General features: G+C 45.8%; 3 protein-coding genes and 1 non-coding gene across 11 annotated transcripts; 1 reads left to right on the top strand and 3 right to left on the bottom strand.

Moving 5' to 3' along the window:
• Positions 1 to 8,128: 8,128 nt before the first annotated feature.
• LOC119026727 (Fc receptor-like B) lies at positions 8,129 to 11,394 on the bottom strand. 2 transcript variants are annotated; one of them, XM_037111245.1, is made up of 6 exons: positions 10,700 to 11,394; positions 10,462 to 10,497; positions 9,742 to 10,005; positions 9,121 to 9,360; positions 8,899 to 9,045; positions 8,129 to 8,802 (listed from the first exon to the last, which is right to left on the bottom strand). In XM_037111245.1, exons 1-6 carry the CDS (start codon positions 10,728 to 10,730, stop codon positions 8,690 to 8,692), a joined length of 831 nt encoding a protein of 276 aa, XP_036967140.1. In that variant the 5' UTR covers positions 10,731 to 11,394; the 3' UTR covers positions 8,129 to 8,689. The 2 variants fall into 2 exon arrangements, with proteins under 2 accessions (XP_036967140.1, XP_036967141.1); XM_037111246.1 differs by lacking the exon at positions 10,462 to 10,497.
• A 1,074-nt stretch (positions 11,395 to 12,468) lies between these two features.
• On the bottom strand, positions 12,469 to 15,979 carry LOC119026738 (PRELI domain-containing protein 1, mitochondrial-like). 2 transcript variants are annotated; one of them, XM_037111269.1, is made up of 6 exons: positions 15,709 to 15,979; positions 14,806 to 14,950; positions 13,880 to 14,105; positions 13,602 to 13,715; positions 12,842 to 12,920; positions 12,469 to 12,634 (listed from the first exon to the last, which is right to left on the bottom strand). In XM_037111269.1, the coding sequence occupies exons 2-6, from the start codon at positions 14,895 to 14,897 to the stop codon at positions 12,528 to 12,530; spliced, it is 618 nt and encodes a 205-aa protein (XP_036967164.1). In that variant the 5' UTR covers positions 14,898 to 14,950; positions 15,709 to 15,979; the 3' UTR covers positions 12,469 to 12,527. The 2 variants fall into 2 exon arrangements, with proteins under 2 accessions (XP_036967164.1, XP_036967163.1); XM_037111268.1 differs by having other exon boundaries at positions 12,469 to 12,637; positions 15,709 to 15,971.
• trnag-ucc lies at positions 15,187 to 15,258 on the bottom strand. The gene has a single exon. It is a non-coding gene; the product is annotated as a tRNA-Gly (tRNA).
• Positions 15,947 to 25,750, top strand: LOC119026707 (CXXC-type zinc finger protein 5-like). 6 transcript variants are annotated; one of them, XR_005077215.1, is made up of 6 exons: positions 15,947 to 16,086; positions 16,825 to 16,965; positions 19,103 to 19,303; positions 19,499 to 20,545; positions 21,949 to 22,269; positions 23,712 to 25,750. XR_005077215.1 is itself a non-coding variant. In XM_037111203.1 (5 exons), exons 1-5 carry the CDS (start codon positions 16,060 to 16,062, stop codon positions 21,994 to 21,996), a joined length of 1,464 nt encoding a protein of 487 aa, XP_036967098.1. In that variant the 5' UTR covers positions 15,947 to 16,059; the 3' UTR covers positions 21,997 to 23,500. The 6 variants fall into 6 exon arrangements, 4 of the variants coding, with proteins under 4 accessions (XP_036967098.1, XP_036967099.1, XP_036967101.1 ...); XR_005077214.1 differs by having other exon boundaries at positions 23,709 to 25,750; XM_037111203.1 differs by lacking the exon at positions 23,712 to 25,750 and having other exon boundaries at positions 21,949 to 23,500.
• The last annotated feature ends 1,220 nt before the right edge of the window (positions 25,751 to 26,970 follow it).

Raw genomic sequence — 26,970 nt, 5'->3', positions numbered from 1 at the left:
GAAGTCTGCTTGACACCATACGCTTGTATGGAAAGATCAGAGTGATTGTGAATTTGTGTGAATGATGAGCCCACTGGACCTTTGAACACGTTTGTCCCAGTGAGTCAGTGAAAGACAGAAGGAACAAATCTATCTGACCCTCTGACACATGGGGAAATAATGTCCTGTGGTGGAGCTCCAGCTGTACTGCAGCAGAGAGCGTCCTCTGGTGGAGCTCCAGCTGTACTGCAGCAGAGAGCGTCCTCTGGTGGAGCTCCAGCTGTACTGCAGCAGAGAGCGTCCTCTGGTGGAGCTCCAGCTGTGCTGCAGCAGAGAGCGTCCTGTGGTGGAGCTCCAGCTGTGCTGCAGCAGAGAGCGTCCTCTGGTGGAGCTCCAGCTGTGCTGCAGCAGAGAGCGTCCTGTGGTGGAGCTCCAGCTGTGCTGCAGCAGAGAGCGTCCTCTGGTGGAGCTCCAGCTGTACTGCAGCAGAGTCTCTACATGCTGACAGACTCGTGGTGAGTCCAGGTGTCAGCTGTGGAGCAGTGTAGCAAGACTAGCCTCTTCAGGTAACAATCAAACTGAACTGGGTGCATGTCTGTAGCGTATGGTGTGTCTGTAGTCCTCTGGAGCCGGATGGAACATGGATCTGGTGGACTCTAACCATCAGGCCTCACAGAAGGGCGTCGTCTCTCCACATATTGATCATGATGTGAAACAAAGCAGCCTGCAGTCTGAACCGGATGCTGACAGTGTGAAGTGTTGAGTGACTCGGCCTGTGCTGAAGTCACAGCCGACACTAAAGTAAAAATCTTCAGAAGTTTTGATACAGACTGAAGGTTAATGACATCTACAGGTATCGACTCTATTAACACAGTAACATGTAAACTCATACACCAAGGAGGTACAAATGAATCCAAATCTATCAATAATCATGATAAATGAACTTGATCAACACAATAAGATATCAGATCTACAGGTGGTGATACAGAGCTGCAGGTAGTTTGGGTCATTATTCACTGTCTGACATTAAGAAAGATTAGAAATGAAGAAGTTAACAACTAGAAATAACAAGGTGTGGAGTAACAAATGGATTAATATCAGACAAACTCATCTCCCATCCACAGTCTGTAAAGTTACAGAAGGCTCCCACATTAGGCCTTAAAGCCAGCTGAACACATATGATGACAGTATGATGAGGTGTAAAGTGTTCTCAGGTCAAACAGCTTCCAGCAGTCGGCCTGTTGACTGATCTTTGTCTCCTGGAACATAACAAACAGAGGAAACATTCCAATTCCTAACATATGTCAACAGCTCCAGGTGACATTAAACAGCCTCCAGGTGTCACATGATGCTGTTAACCATCACTCCACCTTTATTCTATATTCTATATTTGATTACAACTGTTAACGAATGGTTGTATGAACATGTGTGAACTTATCAACATCCTCCACCCACGATAACATTCAGAGGGAAACGATGCACAAGGAAAGATAAAGACACAAATATACACATACTGTCCAAAACTCATTCATCAAACATCACAGAACTAATGAAATACTAATGATAATAATACATGTACGTGTGTATATACACACTAACTAATGACTGATGAGCTATAATATCATCAGACAGTGTTTAATAGTGTTTCAGGGGCCTGAAGCAGTGAAAGCTGCTCTCTGGGTCACTGACATGTTCTAAAACCAGCAGGAGAGCCGAGCTGAGAGGAGTCTGGTCCAACATCAACTTATCAGAACCTGCAGCATCAGTCTGACTGAGGACAGCTCGTCATATCAACGTCAACCTGTCAGCTGAGCCTGAACATCGTGTCTCACCTTCTCCAGCTTCATAAAGTCCAACACATCTCTGGTCCGCTGTGCAAATGTTGGAGGATGAGTGATTGTAGTTGAAGCCAGAGCGAGCGTGCAGCTGTCGCTCACAACATGTCGGGACTGTGGTGAAGTGAGAGTCCAGATCCAGATCCAGCTGCGTTACTTTGACCTGGTGTTGGCAGTAAGAGGACGGTTAGATCAGCTACAGAACACAGAGGTTCCACTGAGGGCCCGTCCATAAATATTATCAATATGGTTCATCAGGTTATAGCAGGTCATGTGACCCAGAGACTCCAAATCCATGCTGGTGGTTTCACTGCTCTGGATAATTAGGACACCCGTCTTTGTTATGGACTTTAGTGCTCGTCATGTTTTATATGAATATTTGTTATCAAGTCAGCATTTTTCTCTCAGAAGCTTCCAAAATGCCACAAAAGTCTTCTTGTTGACTGAGACTCAGCTCTGTTTATTGATTATAGCTCCTCATGTTTTTGTCAATAACACTTTCTTTGTATAATGTGAGCTGAGCCGGGATGAGCCCCGTCGACTGAGCTGTCAGTCTACAAATGTAGCGTCTGTGATCGGGAGGAACCAGAATCCAATAAAAAGAGACGTGTCTCATCCAACCAGGACTGAGTTTGATTCAAGGGGTCACATGACCTGGAAGCTGCTGAAGAAGCTGCAGCTAACATCTATTTCAATGTTTCTGTTGTTGTTCTTGTCAGATGTAGTTTGTGAAACAGCTGCAGCTCTTGATACAGTCCAACATCGTGGAGACAGTGAGACATTCACTGACATTAAGAAATACAAGAAGACAAGTTAACCTGAGGCCCGACATCAGCCCTCGGCACCTACTGAACAAATATGATGACATGTGAAATGTTCAAACAGCTTCCAGCAGTCGGCCTGTTGACTGAAACTCTGTCTCCTGAGAAACATTACAGTTCTTAACATATGTCAACAGCTCCATGTAAATACACGTTAGACCAGTTAAAACACGACACGTAGCGTAACAGGACGTTGGTCCTGATCACGACACCGTGTTTGTTTCAGTCCCGTCACGTGTCGCCTTTGTAGGAGACGAGAAATGTTTCCAGTTAAACAGAGTTCAGTGGATTCAAACCACCTGGAACTTGTATAAAGAAAATGCTTCTGCTCTCTCCCTCTGTAATATTCAGGGAGATGAAGGTTCAGTCAGTAGTTTGACTGCAGCAGTACTCTGAGTATGTTTCCTCATTACACTTCAGCTCACATCGCTCACACAGCAGAAACATCTCTTCCCGTGGTTTGTCATGTGTGCAGGCCGTCCATGCACACCGTGTGGCTCGAGGTGGCTCGTCTGTGCCACAGTTCACAAACCAGGACGATGAGATGTTGGACGGGAGTTTTAGAACAAGACGGGCTGACGGAGGTCACTGCAGGTGAACTGGCCTGATGCAGCTGCATGCACACTGCGCCAAAACATACAGACACGATGACTCTAACCGAGAAAAACGCCAGCTTGTCACCAATATTTCTACTGTGAAGCTGAAGAAACCGGCGAGCTGAGGTCTTTGAATGAGACTTCACGTCGTCTTTGCCGTGAGACAACAATATCGTCTGTCACGGCGTTTGGCCGCGACAATATTGTGATATGAAATGTGAACATCGCCTGCTGGAGGCAGGTCGATTATCAGGGCTGATGTTCAGGTGTTCTGATCAACGGTATCGTGGTTATTCTGTCAGGTCGCAGATGAAATACATTTCTGGCTAGTTTGATGATGCAACATCCTGTCAAACAACGCCGTCTGATTGGTCACACAGTTAATACCCTATAAACACTGACTAATCTAAATCTGCAGATGAACTAAATGTTTTAGATGAATGTAGTGCAGTGGAAATATAAAGTACTCAAGTAAAGTTCCTCTAGTTGGACCTCAGAACAGAACTTCCTCCAGTTGGACCTCAGAACAGAACTTTCTCCAGCTGGACTTCAGAACAGAACTTCCTCCAGCTGGACTTCAGAACAGAACTTCCTCTGAATTGTAATTTGGCTGATTTCGTTGCTGGTTGTTGATATTTTGACACAACAAGTTTCATCTTTACTGAATGATTATCGGTACCAAACATCACTTCTCAGCCTGCTGGGTTTCTAATAATGTGTTATGGGCCCAGAAGAAGCCACACGGGTCGGGCCCTGTGGCCCACACCTGGGACTGCTGCTCTTTAACTTCAGGACTTGTTCTGAATGACTCACCTGGTCTAAATGAAGGACAGATCCAAAGATCACTGGTCTGTTTTTAACCTGTCACAAAGATTCACTTCTCCTCTGAGACCTTGTATATGACCAGTTGTGTTGAAATGAGAAAACCTTCAGAACCAGCACATGTTGTGACCCGGTTCCTCCCTTGGATAACAGCTTCTGCCCTGCAGCTCTGAAGAGGATTTACATGTTAGTCACTAACCAGGTCCTGTTTGCCTTCGCCGGCGGCAGCAGGTGTCAACAGGTGTGCTGCGAGGAGAGAAGCATAAATACCTGTCGTAGAGACGCTCTCAGCATCAGACGGTCTTCAGGTGAAGACAGAAGAGAAGCTGAGAGAAGCAAACATGGTCCGACTGAGCCTCATCGTCCTCGGCCGTGAGTCTCCTCTCAGATGTAGTGGAGCACATTCATACAGTCCAGTGCTCACTGACTGACTGAGGAAATGTACTTAGTTACTCTCCGTGACTCCGTATGTGTCACTGACTTTCTGCCGACACACATGTTGTCGTTTCTAATGATGATGTTGGTGCTGAAGGTGAACTGATCCCAGGTGATGATGTTCTGAACCCTCACAGGGTCCAGACACGTTCACACCTTCAGAGCAGCAGTGTTGTGTTACTGTGTTGTGTTACTGTGTTGTATTACAGTATTGTGTTACAGTGCTGTGTTACAGTGTTGTGTTACTGTGTTGTGTTACAGTGTTGTGTGACTGTGTTGTGTTACAGTGCTGTGTTACTGTGTTGTGTTACAGTGCTGTGTTACAGTGTTGTGTTACAGTGTTGTGTTACAGTGTTGTGTTACTGTGTTGTGTTACAGTGCTGTGTTACAGTGTTGTGTTACAGTGCTGTGTTACAGTGCTGTGTTACAGTGTTGTGTTACAGTGTTGTGTTACTGTGTTGTGTTACAGTGTTGTGTTACTGTGTTGTGTTACAGTGTTGTGTTACAGTGTTGTGTGACTGTGTTGTGTTACTGTGTTGTGTTACAGTGCTGGCTGCAGCTTGGTGTTTCACTGGAGCTGCTGGTGAGTTTTATTCTGCTCGATCATCATCATTTTTTACTGTTCTGCTGCTTTTACAGCTTGTTATTAAATGATCAGTCTATTAGTGTTAATATAAAAACATTTATTTATTTTAATGTTTATTTAACAGGGACAATACGTACAACATTGCCACAGAAAATGGGAAGATGTGATGCATAAAAGACGTCTAGCTTCAGCTAATTTGCAGTCTTTGTACCTGGTCCGGTTTTAGAGTAGAATGAAATATTCTGAACAGTAATGTAATATGTAATGGTGATAAATATATCATGTAAATGATGATGTGATGATGTCACTGCCTTCAGTCTCACCTGTGTGTGTTCACAGACGGAATGCGAGTCAAGATTTATAAGAAGTCAACACAGTTGTCCTGCGGTGAGTCAACACACACTCGTCTTTCTGTCCTCGTCGATACGTTCAGTCTGTTTGTCAACTCGTGACCGAATGAAGCGACGTCCTCACTGTGAGACACTTCTCTCTCCTCCAGGATCTCGCCAGGTGATAAAGGTGAAGTGTTATAAGAACAGATCAGTGTGTTCTGGACCGATCTACACTCATGGTTCTGAGAGGTGTCTCAGCAGCCGCTCGGCTCGTTACGTAAAGAGGTAAGACAACATCCACATGATTCATGTTCCGTCTGCTTGAGGGCAACAATAACTTGTTATTATGGGACAAATGTAGAGATGAGTGAGTGTGTGCGGTCCACCTCTGGTTCTGGTTCTGATCATGTCTCCTCTCTGTTTCCAGATGTAACAAGAAGAGGTCCTGTCGGGTCTCAAACCGCTTCTCCAAGGGTCCATATGCCTGCAAATACAGGTGTGTCAGGAGGCACCGATCGAGGAGGAGGAGGATGAGGAAGACGTGTCACCGGGGTCACTGTCACTACTATAGAAGGAGGAAGTGTCACTGGAGAGGCTTCTTATTTTTCCGTAGGCGTCACTGTCACTACTACAAATAGTAAGTACACACACACACACACACACACACACACACACACACACACACACACACAGAGTAAAGTAACAAATGTGCTATTATTGATGATTAAAGCAGCAGTGTGTGGTTCTGGTTCTGGTTCTGGTTGTGGAGCAGAACTCCAAACTGACAGTATTAACAGTGAGTAATAACACAAAGGTGGTTCCATCAGTGGATAAAGGAGCTGTTCTCAGAGGAACATCAGGTCCAGAACACTGTGTGAAGCTCAGCTCAGCTCAGCTCAGCAGAGCAGAACCCATCAGAACATGGTTGTTGAACCCAGCTGATAATAATCCTCAGCAGCTGGTTAACACGCACACAGAGACAAAGCTTCAGTCCAAAGTGACGAACTTTATCTTTGAGGGTCCATCAGTGATGTTGTTCATGTGACAAATCACTGCTGTGTTTGTGTTCATGTTGTGTTTGTTTCTCATCGCTGCTCCCGTTTCTCTGCAGGTGAGGACCAATCAGCTGAGGCCTTTCAAACTCTGCTGTTCACGGCTGTGGACAGAGCGCTTTGAAGACCCGTCAGACTGATCGCAGGTCAGATCGGAGCTGAAACTGGAGATCCTCGTCCTCCGTCTGAAGTCTTGTGTTGAAATGATTCAAACATGTTCAAACTGAAGGATTTGAAGTGAATAAAATCCAAGTTTTCCTCCGACAGCATTTGTTTTGTGTTGACTTTTATTTGTCCCTGTGCAGCTTTTATGACATTATGGATTATTTCCTTTCACATAATGGTTTGGTTGTGGCTAACCGACACACACCTCGCTTCAGTGCAGATAAACAACAAACTCAACCGCAACCGCAGACTATAAAGAGCCCGAGCATCGTTCACAGTCTGCACGTTTGATGCCAAGTCAGCTTCTGATGTCTGCAGCTTGGATCAAATCTTTAAGTGATATTTTTTACCTGCAAGTTCAACACCAGATCAAGACACACATGACAGGGACGCTGAGTGTTTGTCTCAGATTTATTTCTCTGTAGCTTCAGGAGTCACTTCCTTCATCTCTGTAATCTTTGTCTTCACCCTCCAGCTTGTGATCCGACGGTGCTGCCACCTGCTGGTGTTCTGTCTGTCCTGCATCTCCACTGTCCTCACAGTCTTTATGGACTCAGGTCCACAGGTCGCACTGAGTCTCGGCCTCACAGAGACCTGTGGTTCTGGTTCCTTCTGCATGAGCAGAGCTTTATTATTTCAACACATTTCCTTTTTAAAGAAATACACTAAGTACAGCTCCACATCAAGAGACCAGAACTGTCTCTTTAAACCAGTTTGTTTCAGTTTCCATCTCGTCACCTTTTACTAAATACATCTTTCACATGTCAGTGAGTTGTTAGTCGTTAACTTCAACAGTTTGAGGCTCAAAGGATTCAAATCCTTCAACATTTCACAATAAAAGCAGAAACAGATGTTCTGTATCAGAGTTGGTTTTCTCTCCTCTCCGTCATCATGTGACGACCCCTCACAGTTATCTGGTGACCCTCTGGAGGGGCTCCACCCCGAGGGTGGAGGATTAACTTGTGTCTTCTTCCTGTCAACTAAATGTCACGTGTGCTTCTGTCAGCTGAACCAACCAGTGTCAACCAATCATATCGTGTCATCCAGCCGCCAATCAATCTGAGCGAGCGGCACAGAGCGAAGACTTCCTGTCAGAGAGACGCAGCCCAGTGAACAACTGGAGGGTATTTATGAGAAAGAGGAACCTGGACGAGCACAAAGCTGCTATCTGCCATTAAAACCAGTCGACACGTTTCACCACAAGGACAAACACGTCACTGTCAGCTCGAGCAGAGAGTGGAGAGAAACCTCACAGCTTCAGGTCACTTTACTGGACTCAAGAGGAAGCTGTGGTTTATGTTCAGCATAAAAAACTACAACATGAATAATCTTCAGATTAAAGGTCAGTCTGAGAAGCAGAAAATGCTCCGAGCATCTAAAACCATGAACACTGTTCTGTTGTTGGACTTAAAGGAAGTCTTTGCTCTGCTCATCAGTTCTGATGTGCAGTGTTACATAAACAGGGTGTGTCAACACACAGCTGAAGGGAACACACTGCATGATACTGAAGGATAAAGTCTGTTTAATGTGCAGCTCAACATTTCAGATACAGCAGGTCCAAAAGTCTCAGACCACATTGAAAACCTGGAATACTGTCACATAAACCTGGAAACAGTCACAAAGTTTGAGGATCCAGAAAGTAAATCAAAGCGTCAGAAGTCAAAGAGGATCGTTGTCAGAGTCCGATCAGGACCGAAGGTCTCTAAAGAAACACTTTACAGAAAGTGGATCAGCTGGACACCATCAGAACATCAACACATCAAGCTGAGTTCACTGAGAGACAGAACAGCAACTTCATCACAGAGACAGAACCGACTCAGTGAACAACACAAGAGTCCAATCAGCAGTCGACCCGTCCGACTAGAAGGTGAGCGGCTCCACAGGAAGAGTTCTGGTGGGAACGCCACAGAGACGAGCCAATCAGAGGTGGAGGAGGGCGGGTCTCACGAGAAGAAGCAGCAGGATCCACAAGAACAGAACCGAGAAGGTGAGCAGCTCCACAGGAAGAGTTCTGGCTCCTACGAAGGAAACGTGACTGAAGAAGAAGGAGAACACGTTGGATCAACTCAGAGGTGATGCTCTGTGGTGACAGCAGCCATGACATCATCGAACTCATCAGCCAATCCCTGCTCAGCCTGGGTGGGAGGAGCCATCTCCATGGAGACGGGCAGGTCATTTCCTGCAGAAGGAGAGAGTGACATCATTTATCAACAACTGTCAGTCATCAGCTGATTGATTGATTGATTGATTGATTGATTGATTGATTGATTGTTACCTGTGGACCTGCGTCGGTATAAAGACACCATGATGACAGTGGAGATGCAGTACGGACAGAACACCACCAGGTGGAGGAGCACGAGAAAGAGGGGGGTGGATGCAGGGGGCGGGGCTGAAGATGGGGGCGGGGCTGTTGTAGGTTTACCTGCAGAGAGAATCTCACCTGGTCAGGTGAACATGTGGATGAAATGAGTCCTGATATCAAAGGGAACCTCCTGACCTGTGACAGTGATCCAGCTGGGTGGAGACTCTCCATCACTGATGGTGTTACACTTGTAGAATCCTTCATCAGACCTGGAAACATGGTGGATGGTCATGTGACCTGTAGGCTCAGTCCTGATGAAGGAGCCATCTTTATAGAAACCAGCTGAGAGGATGGAGGTCTTTGTTGTACAGGTGAGAGTGACATCATCTCCCTCCATCACAGGGTGGACAGGACTCTGCAGGATCACTGCTCCACCTCAACACACAGACAAACATGTTATTCCAGGTGTGTGTTCCTGTTGTGAGTGTGAAGGTGATGACAGGATGCAGGTAGCATCACACAACCAGTCTCACTGTCCTGTCCTGTACTCAGCAACACTTCATCACAACAATCTCTCTGGAGAAACATTTGGCACATGGACCTGATTTATCATCTCTACATGTTGAACATAATCTCAGACTGACAGATGAACAACATGTTGAGGAGGCAGACTCAGTGCTCCACCCAGTGTTGTTGCCTCCTGAAGGTCACCTGTCTGTCTTCTGGTCTTTGTCTCTCTCAGGCTCAGCCAAAGTGAAAAGGTGAAAGACAGACTCAGTGTTCAGACCTGGTGGAGTTACAACAGCCTCATCTTACCAGTGACAGTGATGGTGATGCTGCTACTGGCTGCTCCGCCTGTGGACTCACACCAGTAAACTCCACTGTACCATTTCCTTATGGAGCTGATGGTGCAGGAAGAACCATCTTTTCTTCCCCAGTCAGCTCCACACTGTCTCCTGGTTCCTCCAGTCGTGTTCCTCGTCACCGTCCATCCATCAGAGCTGTCGTCCTCCTCACACCTCAGAGAGACAAACTGTCCTTCAAACATCTGAGTTCTGTTAGGACTGATGTTCAGAGAGGCTGGAGGACGAGACAGAGAGATGTGGTTACAGATGATAATGGTCAGTTTGGACAGAAGTGTCTCTTCTTCCTCTTCCAGTCTCTGTAGACCTTGTTGACCTGCACTGATCTCCTCTGTGTTTCAGGCTCTGAGTCTCCTCATGTTTTAAATGTAACTCTCAGAGTTCAGGTGTCAAACACACAGCAGATCTGACTTCATGTGTCTCACATGTCAATATTGTTTCTGCACTTTCTCTGTCAGCTGCTGCATCGTGCTGCATCGTGTGCAGTCCTGCTTTCACAATGACATTTTTATAGCAGCACATTTATCTTTAGCGTCCAGTCTGTGGACATCCAGACAGTCTTCACTCTTTTATTGTATGTGCAAACTGTTTCCCTCCATAAACAGTCCTGAACACTAACTGTTCTATCAGGGACTAAATAACTCTTCATCAGTCACACAGGAAGTGTTCTCACCTTGGTGTGTGCAGCCGCTCAGCAGTGACGTCACAACTACAGACAAAAGACACTCCGGTTGGTTTGAGAGGAAACACAGAGGAGGACAGTCGTATCAGAGAAACATCATCAGCTCCTGTTGTTTTTAAACCAACAGTGTGAAAAGTGACGTCCTGTCAGAGTAACATGGACACTGACGTCTGTTCATGTTCCAGAAAACAAAGTGTGTGTTTCTTCCAGCTGATGTTTGAGTACTTACAGAGCAGACGCAGCAGACATGTTTCCTCCATCCTAACACCGACTCATATGACATCTACACTTCATCACTTCATGGTCACATCAGTCAGACCCTCCTCCTTCCTCTCTGACTGACTCTCACCCTGCTGTGGTTTCCTCCCCACTGACTGCAGCTTGACCACAGATAGAGTCGTTTGAAAAGCAACAAACTCACAACAAACTGCAGCAACACACTGATTTCAAATGTAAAGCTACACCTGACACAGGATGTGGATGACATGAACATGATGCCTTCACTGACAGCTGCGTCTCAAAGTGATACTCGTCTCTCCACCACTCAGAGTCCAGATGTGAGTTTGAAACTGTCAGAGATTGATGATGATTTTCAAACACACCTCAAAGGTTTGACAGGACTACTGACGGCCAGAGACGACGGAGGAGTCATGGACCGTCCTGGACTGCAACTAAAAGACTTTCAGAGTTCATGTGGCGTCGGACTAATCACAAGAAAGTATTTGGTCTCCTCAAGTCTGAGCAACGACCTGGAAATTCAGAGAAAATATTGGTACACCAGTTTCAGAGTCGACATTGTGACAGTGAAACATGACGGACGTAGGTAAACATTGTGTTGATGGTAACATGATGTTTCTGTTTATCTTCTTTGTCTCTGAAAATACTGGAAACTTCTGTTATCATGTTGTTTAAACATCGTCCACGTTGATCCCAGTTTCCGACGCACGTGATCACTAGAAGTCGGCAGAACAACTTCCCAGGAAGTGGGATCATCCGAGCAGCACTTGAACGCAGCATTACTTCGAGAGTGGAATCAGATGGAAGTTAAATGAATGTATTATATATACAGAAAAACAGCTGATCTGTGAGGTTTATTGACCCCAAATCAACCAGGACAATAATACTCTAACTAATAAAGTTTATCATGAGGAGCTGACCAGCAGAGGGCGATGATGCATCTGATCTGTGACAGTTTGAAACATGCCTCTAACTAAACATCTGTGGATCTAAACTGACGGCTGTGATCTGATCTGAAACGTTCATGAACAGACATGAAACTATTTCATGACGCAAATACAGAAAATAACCCAAACAACACCCCCCTTCCCCACTAACCCACATTAATTCACGTTCAACATGTAAGAATTCCCCACCTGTCGATTTCAAACCATCAGAGAACAAACACATCACTCGGTAACTGCTGCTAACTGTAGCAGCTATCAGCTAGTTAAGTCAGTTAGCTGTACAGCTAGCAGGCTACACTGGGTGCATGGGTAGAGTTCTTGTTTACATTTCTAGCACAGGAGCGGGCTAGCTGGTTAGCATGCTAACTTCAGTATGTCCTTTTCTTCACATTCTGTTGATTATTTGAGTTACTTTTTTTCATGTTTTCTACTAAAATTCTTCCACATTGAACCTTTGAGCATGCAACAGCTACAGATGACACGAGAGGACGAAGATTATAGAAAAGTGTCCTTTCAAGACATGAAACAACAAATATATCATTATTATACCTTAAAATAAGTCAAAATGAAAAAATAAACTTTATATAAAAATATAAAAATGAGGACTACAAAAACAGAAAATAACTTCATAACAGTGTCCTAAAATAGATTGTTAGAAAAACTCAGACATCTTTTATCCTTTTTAACAAAAATAAAAAAAAAACTTGATGTTTGAAACTTCATGTAGAGAAAAATAAAAACAGAAATTAATAAAAGGATTATTTTACAGAATCACTCCCAAAGAATCTGGGACTGATTGTAGTTCACAGGAGGATGACTGAGTCAATGATATTTATTATTTTCTGCTTCATGTTCTCCTCCGTCGACCGAAGATCAGACGAACTGCTTGGGCTTCTGGGTGGGCGTGGTCTGTGGTGGGAGGGGCTTGTGCTTCTCCGATGTATCTCCCTGATCGCCATGGAGATGAGCAGGGGAGTCAGCTGCTTTAATAAAAACAACAAATCGGCACTTTATTTTATTTTATGTTTTGTACCACAGTCACCTTCTGGTTGGCTCTTCAAACAGACACTCAGAACAGAAACATGTTACGTTGTCACTGGAAATAATAAAACCAAAAACCAAACTCATCAGATAAGAACGACCTCATGTGACCTGAAGTCTGGTCCAGATGTTTGTGTGTTCCTTACTCTGTATCCTGGACAGTGCATACTCCAGACCCTTCATGGCTTTGACCTGGTTACTTTTGAACCGGGCGAGACCGAACTCCTAGAGGAGAGACACAAAGAGTTCAGATCAGATCTCAGCTCCTCACTCAGTCTGCAGATAAACATCACTGAGACGCACAGACTCCATGTTTCTACTCAAAGACAGAAAGAGGTTCATGTAGAACGTTTGCTGAATGAACAAGAAGGTCCAAATAATGCAGAATGAGTCAGAGACAGAGTTTCACAGAGTTTATAAAGTGTCTCCAACTCAACAACTCACTAAACTGACACATTTGTTAAGGGAGTCTGGGGACTTTCTCCACGGGGACAAAGAAGGAGCCTATATTGTTCCTGTTTAGTGTCTTTGTAACATGTGACATGTTCAGATCAATAACATGTTTCTTCTTTCATAAATGGAGTGTAAATGGTGAAATCAGTGTAAACAGTGTGTTCAAACAGCTGATCAATGTTGGCAGGTAAGACTTTAGCACTTTAGACACAGAAGCAGACAGGCTGGTACAGACATGCTGCCACAAACTGACACTTTTTACAAGGAGACAAACAACTTCAGCTGAAACATTTAATGCTGAATTTACAACAAGGACACAATGAGTCAGAATCTGTCAGAGACACAGTTTCATAATGGGTATAAAGTTTGTTTTAACTCAACAACTCTTCAAATCACCACATTTGTTAATGGAGCCTGGTGATGTTGTGGTTACTAGTTCACTGGTGGTTGTACCTGTATGGGCCGGGCCAGGCCGTAAACAGCCGAGGAAATAAAGGCCTCCCGCCTCAGTTTGGTCCAAGATGGCTGACTGCTGTCCTCCTCAAACAAACTGCGCTCCACCACCATCTGAGAGACAGAACGCGTTCAACATTTAAATTACCATGAACATTTTAAATCATTGTCCTGCAGACTTCATCACTGTTATGTTAAACACTGTTTATATTATATCTTATTTGCGACAGTTAGCCCACGGTGCTAACAGGAAGTAAACAAAGTGGTAACGCTCTGACCATCAGTGTGTTGTGGTTGAGATTCCAGGTCTTGGTGATGAGTGTGTGTGTTTGCGGGTCGACGATGGAGTCCTCCAGGACGTAGACGGCCCGCGCCATGTGAGCGGGGAAGACGCATTCCGCCCAGCCCGGCAGCCGATTGGTCTTGATCAGCAGTCGCCGTGACAACAGGTGGTTGCTGGGGGTGACCTCACGGTAGAGGACGTCCTCGGTGAGGACGTGAGCGCTGAGACACAAACAGAGACACAGAACACACATGTGTATTAGAGGTAAGATCTTTAGCCCGAGCCCGAGCCGGCCCGAAATTCGGGTCGGGTCGGGCTCGGGCTTCTCTCTCGCTGACTTTTTTTAAAATAAATATATGTTTATAAAAATGTATACTAAAACGATGTGTGGATACTAAACTAAGGAATACTTGTTATTATTCTATTTAAAGCCTAGTGGGCTGCAGTATTTCTCCGCGTAATTAAGCGAGTGCGCATCAAGATCTCTCTTTCACTCTCATTGTCTGGCCTCTTATTCTGTGTTCCAGCGTTATTTCGTTGTGTAAATGCATTTATCATGATCATAAAAATATGTAGATTATTTTAATCTTAAAAAATCTTGCGTTTTTTTCTGCCAAAAATACTATGGGATAAATTGAAATTTCGGGTTTGCTTCGGGCTCGGGCCTGCAAATCAAGTTAATTGGTCGGGCTCGGGCTGGGTCGGGCTTTAATGCCTGCGGGCCTGGGTCGGGTCGGGCTGGATTTTTTAGGCCCGATCTTACCTCTAATGTGTGTATATATATATACAATGGATATGACATCATCAGTGGATATCTGACTTTTAACAACGAGGAAAAGAAAACCTGTTGATGCCAATTCATCAAACAGACCGGTCAAATCCCAAGCACAAAGAAATGTTTTATCTTTTGGAAACTCTCACCTGTACGGGTTCGGGTAGCGCTGCCAGAAGGCGGCCAACACCTGATGCCACGGACTCTTAATGTCCACCTCGCTGTGGAAATACCTCCCCATGTCCACACACACACACACACACACACAGAGCTCACAACCGACTCATTCAGGCTCTGTAGGAAAAAGCAACGACAGAAGGAGATGACCAGTTTGTGAATGTTTGCATGTTGGCTTCACTGGTCAGCTCGTATACTGATCACTCCGCACCACTTCTCCTTGTCCACCTCTTTTAAAATCCTCTTTAAAACAAACATATATTAAATGTGTGTATCACGGATATATGTGTATATTGTACAGGACTTTTTAATACTCAGTTGAATCTCTAAATCCTGTCGGTGCAAAAACCATCTGCGTTGGCCGGGAATCGAACCCGGGTCAACTGCTTGGAAGGCAGCTATGCTAACCACTATACCACCAACGCTTGATAACAAAATGTTAGCTGCACTAATTTAAATCATAACATCTGATCATATCACTCACTCGCTCACTCGCTGTTGAATTGATCAGTTTCCAGTTACTCGCGCTACGATGACGGTTTAAGTTAAACCGCCACTAGCACGACGGTTAGAATGGCTAACTGTGAGTGCTAGCACATTAGCTAACTTCACATTGATGTTAAAGCTACTTTGTAGCTACTGAACAAGACAGCAGCAGCTTCAAGTGATCCATCAATCAATGATTTGTTAATGGATGCTTTCAGGACCTCATTAAACCGTCAGCTGTCATTAACTAAACCGTCAGGTTAGCCTCTGAGCTATTCTTATATTTACAGTAAGCTAGCGTTAGGGCTATGTGTAGCAACGTAGAGGTACCACGGAGGAGGCTACAGCTAGCAGCTAACAGCTAGCAGCTAACGGCTCGGCGGACGTACCCGCAGCCTCCTCGCGGTGAGCCCGGTGCTGGAGCCGGCAGGAGCTCAGCGGCAGCCTGGGTCGAACACGGCGGGTTTGTTCGGTGAAGCTTCGCAGACGCTCAATGTTTGAGGCAGAAAGAAATCAGCGGTCAGGTGATCATCGTAGCACCTGTGTGCGTCCCTCTGTCCGCCGCCAGGTGGCGCTCTGTGCTCATGTTGGACAGAAGAACGAGCTCCGTGGTTTTTGTTCGGAAATCAGAGCAGGTCGCAAGGGAACAGCCGTCAGTCACACCTGGTATCTACGCAAAGAAAGAGAAATCTTAACGTGTAATTTTTTGCCGAATTTACAAGAAGGCCCAACTACCGAAGATGGAGTCAGAGACAGCGTTTCACAAAGTTTGTAACGTTTCTCCTAAGTCAACAACTCACTAAAGTGGGTGTTTTTTAAAGGGACTCTGGTGTTTTATCTCCACGGGGGAGAGCCAGTGGTTTGATGGTTTGATGTAAAATCAGAGTGGGATACAACAGTACTATTGTTAACTAAATAACACAAAGTAATGATTCATTTTAATTGACGGCTAATCCAATAAAATCCGACCTGAGCAGAAGCAACAAAATGGCTCAAATGTAACAACTCACTAAATTGAGTGTTTTCTAAAGGGAGTCTGGTGTTTTTCTCCGCTGTAACTAAGTACGTTCACTTCGTACTTATTTCATCACTCTAAATTGATGTGACACAATTTATTACCAACACTGACTTTTGCTGTTTTCTATTTGTCTTTTATGGACAAAGATCTTGTAATTGAAACCAGGGAATCTCGACAGCACATGAACGACCTAGAAACATTCAGTCGTTATTTATTTGAATGATTTTTCTTAAACTTGACAGCTGAAGCAAATATTCAATGAACACATTCACATTGTGGCACATAAAGAGCAGAATTAAGACAATGAGCAATAAATCCTGTAAAATGTTTAAAAAATTAAAATGTAAAATATACATTTATGTAAATAGATTTAATCTCGTCACTTATAATTAAAAAACAACACATTTTTAATGATCAGTAAACATTCTGTCACATTTCTCTCTCTCCTGATGTCTCTCTATGGTCTCTCTCCCTCTCTCTCCGGCAGCAGCAGGCAGCCAATCAGCTTCCAGCTCTCACGCCTCCTGTTTTCCTCTCACCTCGTCTCAGCGCCAATCAGACGGCTCACACGGCGCGCTCGGCACGCCGCCACGGGCGACGCCACCGCCAGCAGGAGACACGGCGGAGGGCACGAGCCCCCACACACACACAAACTCACACACACACACACACACAGTCTCACACACACACACACACACACACAGTCACACACACACACACAGTCTCACACACACACACACACAGTCTCTCACACACACAGTCTCACACACACACAGTGTCACACACACACACACACACACAGTCTCACACACACACACACACCCTCCTGTCTCCGTTACCAAACATCGACGCCTCGTGTAGCCCGCCGCCACCCTCCTCCCCTCTCCCTTCACTCGTCGCGAGAACGACGCACGCATCCGTTCATAACCTCCGCCATTATTCATCACTCCCCCTCCTCCTCCCCCTCCTCTTCCTCCTTTCTTCCCATGGTGCTGTTTTTTTTCCTTCTCCTTCCTCGAGCTCGTCTCTTTTCCCGCCCCTGCAGGGTCTCCTCACAGCAGCTTTACTCCTCGCCTCCACCGGGCTAATTTAACGCCTCCCCCCTCCCCCTCTCTCCCCCCGCCTCTTGCTCGCTCGTGCCAAACCCAGGTGATTATCCATCCGCCCCCCGTTATCCGTCACCCCCTCCCCCCCCCCCTCCTCCTCGGTACCGACAGACCGACAAATCCCTCCCGGTGCTCCTGTCTCCCCCCCCACCCCTCCTCTCTCCCTCTCTCTCTCTCTCTCTCTGTCTCCTTCCCCGCCAGCCATGATCCGTGGCGGGCTAATTCCCAGACGGTCTTCTTCTTCTCTTCCTTCCTCTACTCCTCCTTCCTCCTCTTCTCCTCATCACCCTCTTCCTCTACCTCCTCCTCCTCCTCCTCCTCCTCGTCCTCCTCCTCCTCCTCCTCCTTGCGGGCCCGGTAAGTAGCAGCAGCACGCGCCGTCCATCTTCTCGATTTCTCCTCCTCTCTGTCGGACTGCATGCTGCGTTCACGGTATTTATCGGTTGTTATCGGGTCGGGCTTTTTTTCTCTCTTTTCCTTTGATTGACCCCCTTCCCTCCCTCCTTCCCTCCCTCCTTCCCTCCCTCCTTCCCTTCCTCCCTCCCGCCTCACCATCCTCACACTGTGCCTGAGGGTGGGAAGAGGAGGAGGAGGAGGGGGAGGGGGAGGGTGGGGGGTTAATGTGTCGCGTGGGAGAGCCGTTTCCCCTCGCGGCCGGTGGCCACTGTGACCTTCTGTCGGAGCTCGCGCCGGCCCGGTTGACCAGACAGGGTAATTAGTTACGCCTCGAGGGAGTGTGGGGGGGCGAGGGAGGGAGGTGGGGGGGTGAGAAGACACACACACTTTCACACTGACTGCGCACACACACACACACACACACACACACACACACACACAGAGCGCAGACACACATTTATGCACTCCTCTTTCTGTGGCTGCACATGTTTTGTCTCACACTCATTCACACATTTCAGACCATGTTGCGCACACACACACACACACACATTCACAAAGAGAGGTGTGTGTATGTGTGTGTGTATGGTCAGAGGTCAGAGGTCAGTCCGTCACCAGCTTGCGAGGTAACTATGTTAAGAGTGTGAATACTAATTTGATGATTTCGTGTCTCTCTGCTCCAGTTGGATCAGAGCTGAATGAACTTCTTCACGTTAGAACCGTCGTAGCTTCCAGATCCTGTCGGACTCACATCGTAGACGTCGACCCGCTCGGGGTCACAGTAGAACTTAGATCGAACTCGATGAAGAGTTTCCATCGGTGCAACTTCAGTGTCGAAGAAGAAGACGAGTGTTTGAAAAGCACCATTTTCTCCGTTTTTGTCCGCGGTACAGTTTCACCCGACAGGAAGTTGCGTGGCCTGTGATGTCACTCAGGTCTGCTGATGTCATTGGCGGAGCGGCGCCACCTCGTGCGGCGTCGGTCGTGTGAGTGTCATTCATTGTTGGTTGGTAGTTTTGAGGGTTAGATGTAAGACGTACCACGCAGAGTCCGAAGATAACAGACGATTCTGTGCCTGAAAATACAAAATAAACAGTTTTTTGCCTTGAATTAAAATCATGATGGACAGAACATATGAAACCAACAAACCTTACGAGAGAACAAAACTATATAAAAGGTTTATGTGTCAGTTGCATCATGGGAAATGAAGTTCTGCTGAGACATCAGTGACACCCTCCTGATCTTTGTCCTTGTTTTCATTTGCAGAACGAAACGTGTCGACCACACGGGAATAACCGCTCGCCGACTTCCTGTGTGAGCGAGCGAGCGTTCGTGCGTGTGTGTGTGGTCATGTCAGGCATGACGAGCGGTGTGTGTGTGGAGAGCGACCTCTCCTCGATGCTCCAGAGAAGCTCCGCCTCCTCACACCATCACCCGAATCACCATGGTTATGGTGGGCAGGGACAGGTGAGACGTCGTTAGAAATTTTAAAAACCTTCAGAGAAAAACTACGAAGATGTCATTATTTTACAAGATGTCGTCCATTTTCAACAATGTGTGGTTGGTATGGTCCTGTCGAGTCCACTGCCCGCTCAGTCGTCATGACGACATCGAGATGCTGCCATGCTGATTTCTGGTTAATAGCGTCTGCTTGTGCCGCAGGTGTCAAGCCTCACTCCGATGTTGGACTACACCACCGAGATGGACCGGTATCGATCCTCCATCGCCAGCTTCTATAAGACCAACGTCAACATGAACATGAACGTTACGAACTTCCCACAGTCCGCCAAATTGGCGGCCCGTTTGGCGGCCGCCGCCCCCATCTTCCCGCCGGCTGCTGCGAGGCTGGGTGCAATGGCGACGGCGCCCTGGGGTTGCCACGACAACATGAACATGAACATGAACCACCCGGCAGCCATGTTCTGGGGCCGGCCCAAACACGTGGCGACTGCGCCGAGCCATCACCACCACCATCACCATCACCACCCCTCGGCAACAGCAGGACACATGACCTCCTCGCACGGTACCAGCATGCACCAGGGCGGCGGGGGGTCGGGAGGGGGAGGAGGAGGAAGTGGAGGGAGCGGTGAGGCGGGAGGAGCTGACAAACACACTGCCTCCTCACTTCCTGTCACACAGGGAGCAGCACATCATCATCCAATGGCGCCAAGCAATGGAAACTTCCTCCACGGTTATGGCGGCGGGGCGGACTGCGGCAGCATGAACAAACAGGGTCATGCCCACCCTGACATGATGGGCCTATCAGAGGGCGGGAGCTGCAATGGGGGAGGGGTGATGGGTAGTAGCTTCCTGGGGGGGCTTGGATTACCCCCTGGGGTCATCGTCATGGCCATGGGGTCGGCAGGGGGCGGGATCTCAGATGCTGGCAGCGCCTTCCAGATGACAGGCGGCCAGCGGGCACTAACGGACTGCCAGCAGCACGCCAACTCCTCCCCCTGCCCCTCATCCTCATCGCCATCGTCGTCAGGGGTGACGGCAGGGGGCGTGGCCTTGTCGTCATCGTCGTCGTCGGGGGCGGTGGCCAAGAGGAAGAGGAAGCGGTGCGGCGTGTGCGGGCCGTGCAGGCGCCTCATCAACTGCGGCGTCTGCTCGTCCTGCCGCAACAGGAAGACGGGTCACCAGATCTGCAAGTTCAGGAAGTGCGAAGAGCTGAAGAAGAAACCGGGGGGAGGAGGGGGGGCGCTGGAGGTGAGGACACACACACACACACACACACACACACACACACACACACATCCAGGTGGATTTTAATAATATTTGTATATTTTATCTTTTCTTTAAACACTTTATGGGATTGTGTGTGTGTGTCTGTATGTGTGTGTGTGTGTGTGTGTGTCTGTATGTGTGTGTGTGTGTCTGTATGTGTGTGTGTGTCTGTATGTGTGTGTGTGTGTCTGTATGTGTGTGTGTGTCCTGGCTCGCTTAACCCAGATTACTTCCGGCAAGGCACGGCTCACCCTGCTGAGTGTGTGTGTGTGCGTGTGTGTGTGTGTGTGTGTGTGTGTGTGTGTGAGAATGCTGTGCAGATGGTGGGTGGTGAGAAGTGAGAGCTCGGTCCCTGCTGAGGTCTGGCGGGCTGCCAACACACACACCGAGACACACACACACACACACAGATTCTCAGTGATAAAGCAGCAGAGAGAGAGAAAAGGGAATATTTGCTATCTACTACTGTGTGTGTGTGTGTGTGTGTGTGTGTGTGTGTGTGCAGTAAGAATTAGTGGCGATCAATAATTCATTGACATCAGCATTCGACCCCGCTGATGACTCCATATATCTTCTCTCTGTCTCTCTCACACACACACACACACACACACACACACTTTCCCTGTGGGACTCTCCACAAACTATCACTAATTATTCCCTCAGCATCAACACATACTGAACGCACACACCCACACACACACACAGACATTCAGACGTTGTGTGTGTGTGTTCAGTATGTGTGTGTTAGAAAGACAGTGAATTAGCAGCGGTAATCTTCCTCAATTACACGCTAATTGGACCTGTGGAGGCTAGCGGCAAGTGACAGCACTGTGTGTGTGTGTGTGTGTGTGTGTGTGTGTGTGTGTGTGTGTGTGTGTGTGTTCAGCATGTGTGTGTGAGCAGGTGGTTTCACACTCTTGCCTCATCCGTTCTCTTTGATGTCGACCTGACACACTCTCAGCCAATCACAAAGTTTACTTTGTGTTGTTGTTTCTCCTGCACAGACTTTAACAGTCTGTAATCTGGTTTCACTTTAGCTGAAAAAACTTCACGTCTAAAATCTTCACGCGGTGATCGAAGTGTGGTCGTCCACAGAACAGTTCTGGAGCTTCACAGTAAAACAGAGTTGCAGCGTTCTGCCGAACAACTGAAGCAGCTGAGACTTGATTTAAAACAGAGAGACAACCACAGAAACATCAGATGTCTCATACAGCTCGTCTGCTGTGATCACAGATGTGATGACCAAATGTTTTGCTCAGTATTTATTTATCCACACCCGCTCAGGTTCAGGTGAACTTGATACAAGCAGTACATGATGTTATCTAATGAAGATCTGTGCTGGTTAAAAAACTACTCTAATGTCTGTCTTTGTCTTGTATTCTCAGCGGCCGCCCTCCGTCCCGACCGGCGAGGCGTTTCGTTGGTTCTTCTAGCCGTTCCTCCAGCCCGACGACAAAACAGGCTCGGATTAATCTAAAGAACAAGAACTACAACTCCTGGAATTGAACCAGTTGCTTTGCATAAGGATTACAATTCCGTACTGTGTGGATGACAATTTAAAGACTACAAATCCCACCTCAGCTGGAACAGGACACCAGGAGGAGGACGGAGGGCGAGGAGGCAGCTTGGTCACAGGCAGGAACTGGCCAATCAGAGCACAGTGTGATGATGTCACAATGGCACGTTTTCTTGAACTTTGTTTGCAGGTAAATTTGAAACACAGGTTGTCCAGACACGAACAAGATACAGCTACTTGGCAACAAATGCTACAGTTAGCAGGTTTCAGCTATCAGTGGATCAACTGGAGCTCAGAGGGAAGGATTCAGAACGGGCCGAGCTAAACTGGGCATCAAACGAGAGATCACAAGCGATTAGCCACATTGTAACGTCCTCAATCCAAACATGAAGTTTACCTCAGCCTCATGTAGCTTGTGTAGCCATGGTAGATCTATCAACCAGATTCACACGATCGTTTGGTCACACTGAAGGTGAAAGGATCCCCAAATCAATAAACAAGTTGTGTTTTTGTTTTATTCATGTTATTGAACGTTATCTAGTTGTATCCAGTCAAACATGTCGTCACTGTCTGAAGAACTGAGAAGATCTGGCAGATTAGTCCACTGACGTATGAAGAAGCAGCTACACAACAACGCAAGACCTGATCACCATGTTGGTGTTGTTCCTGAAACATCATAATTATTGTGGCACCAGGACCAACACTGCACCTGACCAATCATTGTCTTATAATGTCCTTTTCCCTGAACCTTACCAAGTATTCCTGTTGCCTAAACCCAACCAGTCATACCTCTTCTTAAAACCAACCAACCACCCAACCAATTATTCCTGTTCCCTAAATCTTCGTAACAGTTACAGAAAAAGGAGAAGAAACAGAAAACAAGTGATGTGAATGTGAAGTAGAAATGATCCTGGACTTTGATGATGATGTACAAGGAACGACACCAACACAGTGACGTCAGATCAGACCGCACAACAACAAGGACCTTCTTCTGAATCCGTGAGTTCATTTATCGAACCACAGTGAAGAAAAGAACAGCTGGTTTGCACCTGGTTTAAAGTTGGTGAGATAAAATGCAACAACAGTGGACCAATCAGAAATGTTTCATGCAGTCTTCAAAACTTGAGTTAGACAACTGTCCCTGTGGAAACGCAGCTTACACCTTGGAAGTACTGAACTCCATTATTATGTCCACCATGTTGCTGCGCTGCTACCAGAACTCCAACTCTGACTCAAACAAAGAACATCAGCCGGTAACTTCTAATCTTTCACAAGCTTTAGTTCTCCGATAAAAATATCCAATGAATTGTCAGTTATGTCAATTAATGTTTGTTAATTAATGTTAAGTTCAGATTGATTTGACTCTGCACTTAACAGAAGCAAAAATAGGCTTCCTTAGACAAAAGGCCAGCGGTTAGAGTCAAACTTAGTGAATATAGTGATCCTTTGTCTTTTCTCTGCTTGAGTCGCCCGAGGAGGCGATGCTCTCAAGTTGTAAACACAAGAGTCTGTCCGGCTCAACCATCCATCCTGTCTGCCACAAACACTAAGCATCTCTCATTTTCCAACAACCTCCACCATGTGATCAAACTGTCTCCTCCTCCCTCTCCTTCCTCCACCTCCTCCTAGCAGACCACAAACCCCATCGTAGCCAAACCAGGACGATTCAGGCCTCAAGCGGACCACTGCTGTCACCACAGAGACATCCACAGTTTGACCAAAACCGGACGACGAGTTGACCTCAAAGGAAAGACTTTACCACAGAGGGAGTACAAACTGACCTCAGCAGGAAGTGGTCCAGGACTGTTATCAAGGACTACAACTTCACCACAGTAGGACTACAACTACCACATCACTGTTATCTGTCTCTTCTGTCTACCTCCTCCTCAAGAACTTTAAAGGCACCTTGATTGATTTTTACCGGGCTGTGTTCATGCTGTAATGACACAATCTGCTTCTCAACTCTCTCGGGGGTCCAGCTGATCTGGTGGAATCTGGTGTTTTGGTGTTTGTGTCATTAACTCCTCAGCCTAAAGGAGCAGTTAGACATCTGAATCTTTTTTATTTTATTTTATGTCATTGGAAAGTTCTCAGGGCGCAGTCATACTTCCAGCTGGTTTTATATGAACTAAAGCAGGCTGGAAACACTCACTTTGTTGTATTTTTGTATTTGCGTAAAAGGTGGCAGTGGAAGGTTTGTAATTTCTGTCCTCATGAAGAACAAGTTTGTGATTAAAAAGATAGTTTCACTTTGAACATTGGCTCTAATTTGGCACGTCCACTCCCAAACATTGAGATTTTTATATCTATGTGTTGTTCAAACCCTCACGAGGACCTCAAAGAGAGTTCAGAACCAGTTTCTCTGTTTTTGTATGAATGCAGATTGTACCACGTGGCGACCCATGGGCAACCGAACAGGAGAATCCACCTGCACTTTAAACGCAGTGTGGGAACTCACGGGGACCCTTTGGATCTTGTGCGAAGCTATGAGCTGAGCCGAGGACTCAAAGGAACCAATCAGAACTGAAAGATCAGATCAGAACACATTCATTTCCAACACGTCTGTGGGTCTAACAATGATAACACACCAACATGTTCTCTGAAACTAAAAGATAAAAGACGTTTAGTAAAATTTGTTACCTGGAAAACACAAAAATCTGTCCGGCATAAATGTGCAACTTGGTCAACAGGTCAGTGTGAAACATCGAGTTGATGATTGTTGAGTAATCTGGACAGACTCGTGGACGCTGCTCGTGGTTCCACCAGTCGCACCACGGTATGTTTTCAGGACCGTCCATTTGACACCAGAACCTGTCTGATATATCTGTTCAGCTGATACTGGCCTATCACAGATCAATTATTACCAGCATTGATTTTAAAACCCTTTTTTTAGAGCGATTATACTGCAGGAATAGATGCTCGGGGTGATTTATATCATTCCCAGCTAAGTTTACTGTTTTGATGCACTGATGTCATTTTGAACGATAAAGTTTATTGATAAATATCTTCTTCACAATGTTTGGTAAACATTTAAACGTATGATTGCAAGAAATCTGTTTATATTGGCCAATAAATCAATACGTCCTAATATCGACCCAGACTCCACCTTCCAACATGTGTGATGAAGAATGAAATTCGGATACGGAGTTCAATCAGCCGTCGTAGCACTGCGCTGGAAAACGGGGTAAAATTGGAGCGTCCACTCATTTTCATAGCTGCAGATCAGATAATCAATCTTGATTCAACCCCAATCAATCAATCAATCCCAACAAGACAAAGAGGGTGTTCAGCCCGGTGTGAAAAGGGTTGTGGTGACTTTGTGGAGCAGCGGTTTGTTGTGTAGAAGAAATCTCTCACGTCTACAGGATCCACCATCAGCTCGAGAGACGGACGCCTCAACAAGCATTGTTGTCGTAACGTTTGTGCTCACGGACGTGTTGGAAAAGTATTTTACTTTAACGTCTTTTTCTTTTATTTTTGGGTACCATGAGGAAAACGCACCCCCGCCTCTTTGTGGGAACTAAAACCAAACGTCCTCTTTTTCCCCGGGTGGAGTTGGACTGAAGGGTGGAGAGGAAGGGGACGTTTGTTTTGTGTGTCTGTCCTCCTCCTCATGTATTCTGTCCGTGTGACCTCCTCATGTGCAGAATTGTAATAAAGCATTTCAAAGATTGGCTGCGAATGTGTGACGGACACACACACACACACACAGAGTAATGTATGATGCAATCACTTGACATCCATATTCCTCCAGTGTGTGTGTGTGTGTGTGTGTGTGTTGGAGCAGGCATGAAAATGAACAATATGTTTTTGTGTTTGTGTGAAAATTCTCTGCCACAAGATGGAAGCTGTATGTGTGTGTCTGTCAGAGAGAGAGAGGAAGACAGAGATGCTGGTTGTCCCTGACGACAGTGCGCCGTGTTGCCTGGCAACAGCGCTAACAAAGGCCCTCCACCAGTGTTCTAGAATGTGGGCGTGGCCTGAGGTGGGGGGGGGGGCGGGATCCTGTTCCCTCAGCAGAGACTCAACCGTTAATTTTGACACAAACAGCTGTGACATCACCGACTGATGTTTATCACAACGTGTCACAAATCAACGTCTAAACAAACAAACAAACAAACAAACACAACAGGATCCGTCATGACAACCAACCAGAGACCCACAACAACAAGTTCTGCACTAATTATGTTAATTATGATTATAATAATAATACATTGTTATTATTATTATTATTAATATTTATTATTATTATTATTATTATTAACACTTTAAGTCAGGGAACAAAAATGGGATTAAAAAAACAGACTAATGAACATCAGTACAATGCAATCTGTGTGATTGAAATAATAAACAATAAAAACAGATAATAGATGATATAAATGTTAGATAGTTGATGATATAAAATATAGTTATAGTAATAAACATTATATGGTAGGTAAAAAAAAACAATGAATATTGATGATGTAGTAAACACACATAAATGAAACAATACAGTTATAAAACACGTGATAAAAGTCAGGTTGTGTAGATTAGTGGGTTTTATTATTAGTTTGAAGTTTCCAGTAATGACTTCAGAGTTATTCAATATTTAATTGGGTGTAAAAAAAAAAAAAATAATTGCTTGAAACATTTGAGATAAAATTTGGGAAAACATGAAACAAAATAATAATTATCAACTTATTAATAACTGTCATGTCATTCTGAACAATACAAAAATATTTATTGCTGCTTCATACGACACAAACATAAAACATATATACAGTCATGTATATACACATGTACATTTTTATTTAATTTGCATTGGGTTGAACGTAAACAGCAGCAACAGGATGGTGAAGATAAGGAGGTCGACAACTCGTAGTAAACACTGTGAGAGCATCAAAGACGTAAA

This window comes from Acanthopagrus latus, chromosome 10 (assembly GCF_904848185.1).
Source record: "Acanthopagrus latus isolate v.2019 chromosome 10, fAcaLat1.1, whole genome shotgun sequence".
In the NCBI taxonomy this organism is placed as follows: Eukaryota; Metazoa; Chordata; class Actinopteri; order Spariformes; family Sparidae; genus Acanthopagrus; species Acanthopagrus latus.
Note: the sequence above shows the minus strand (reverse complement) of the source record. Positions and strands in the feature narration are given on the sequence as shown.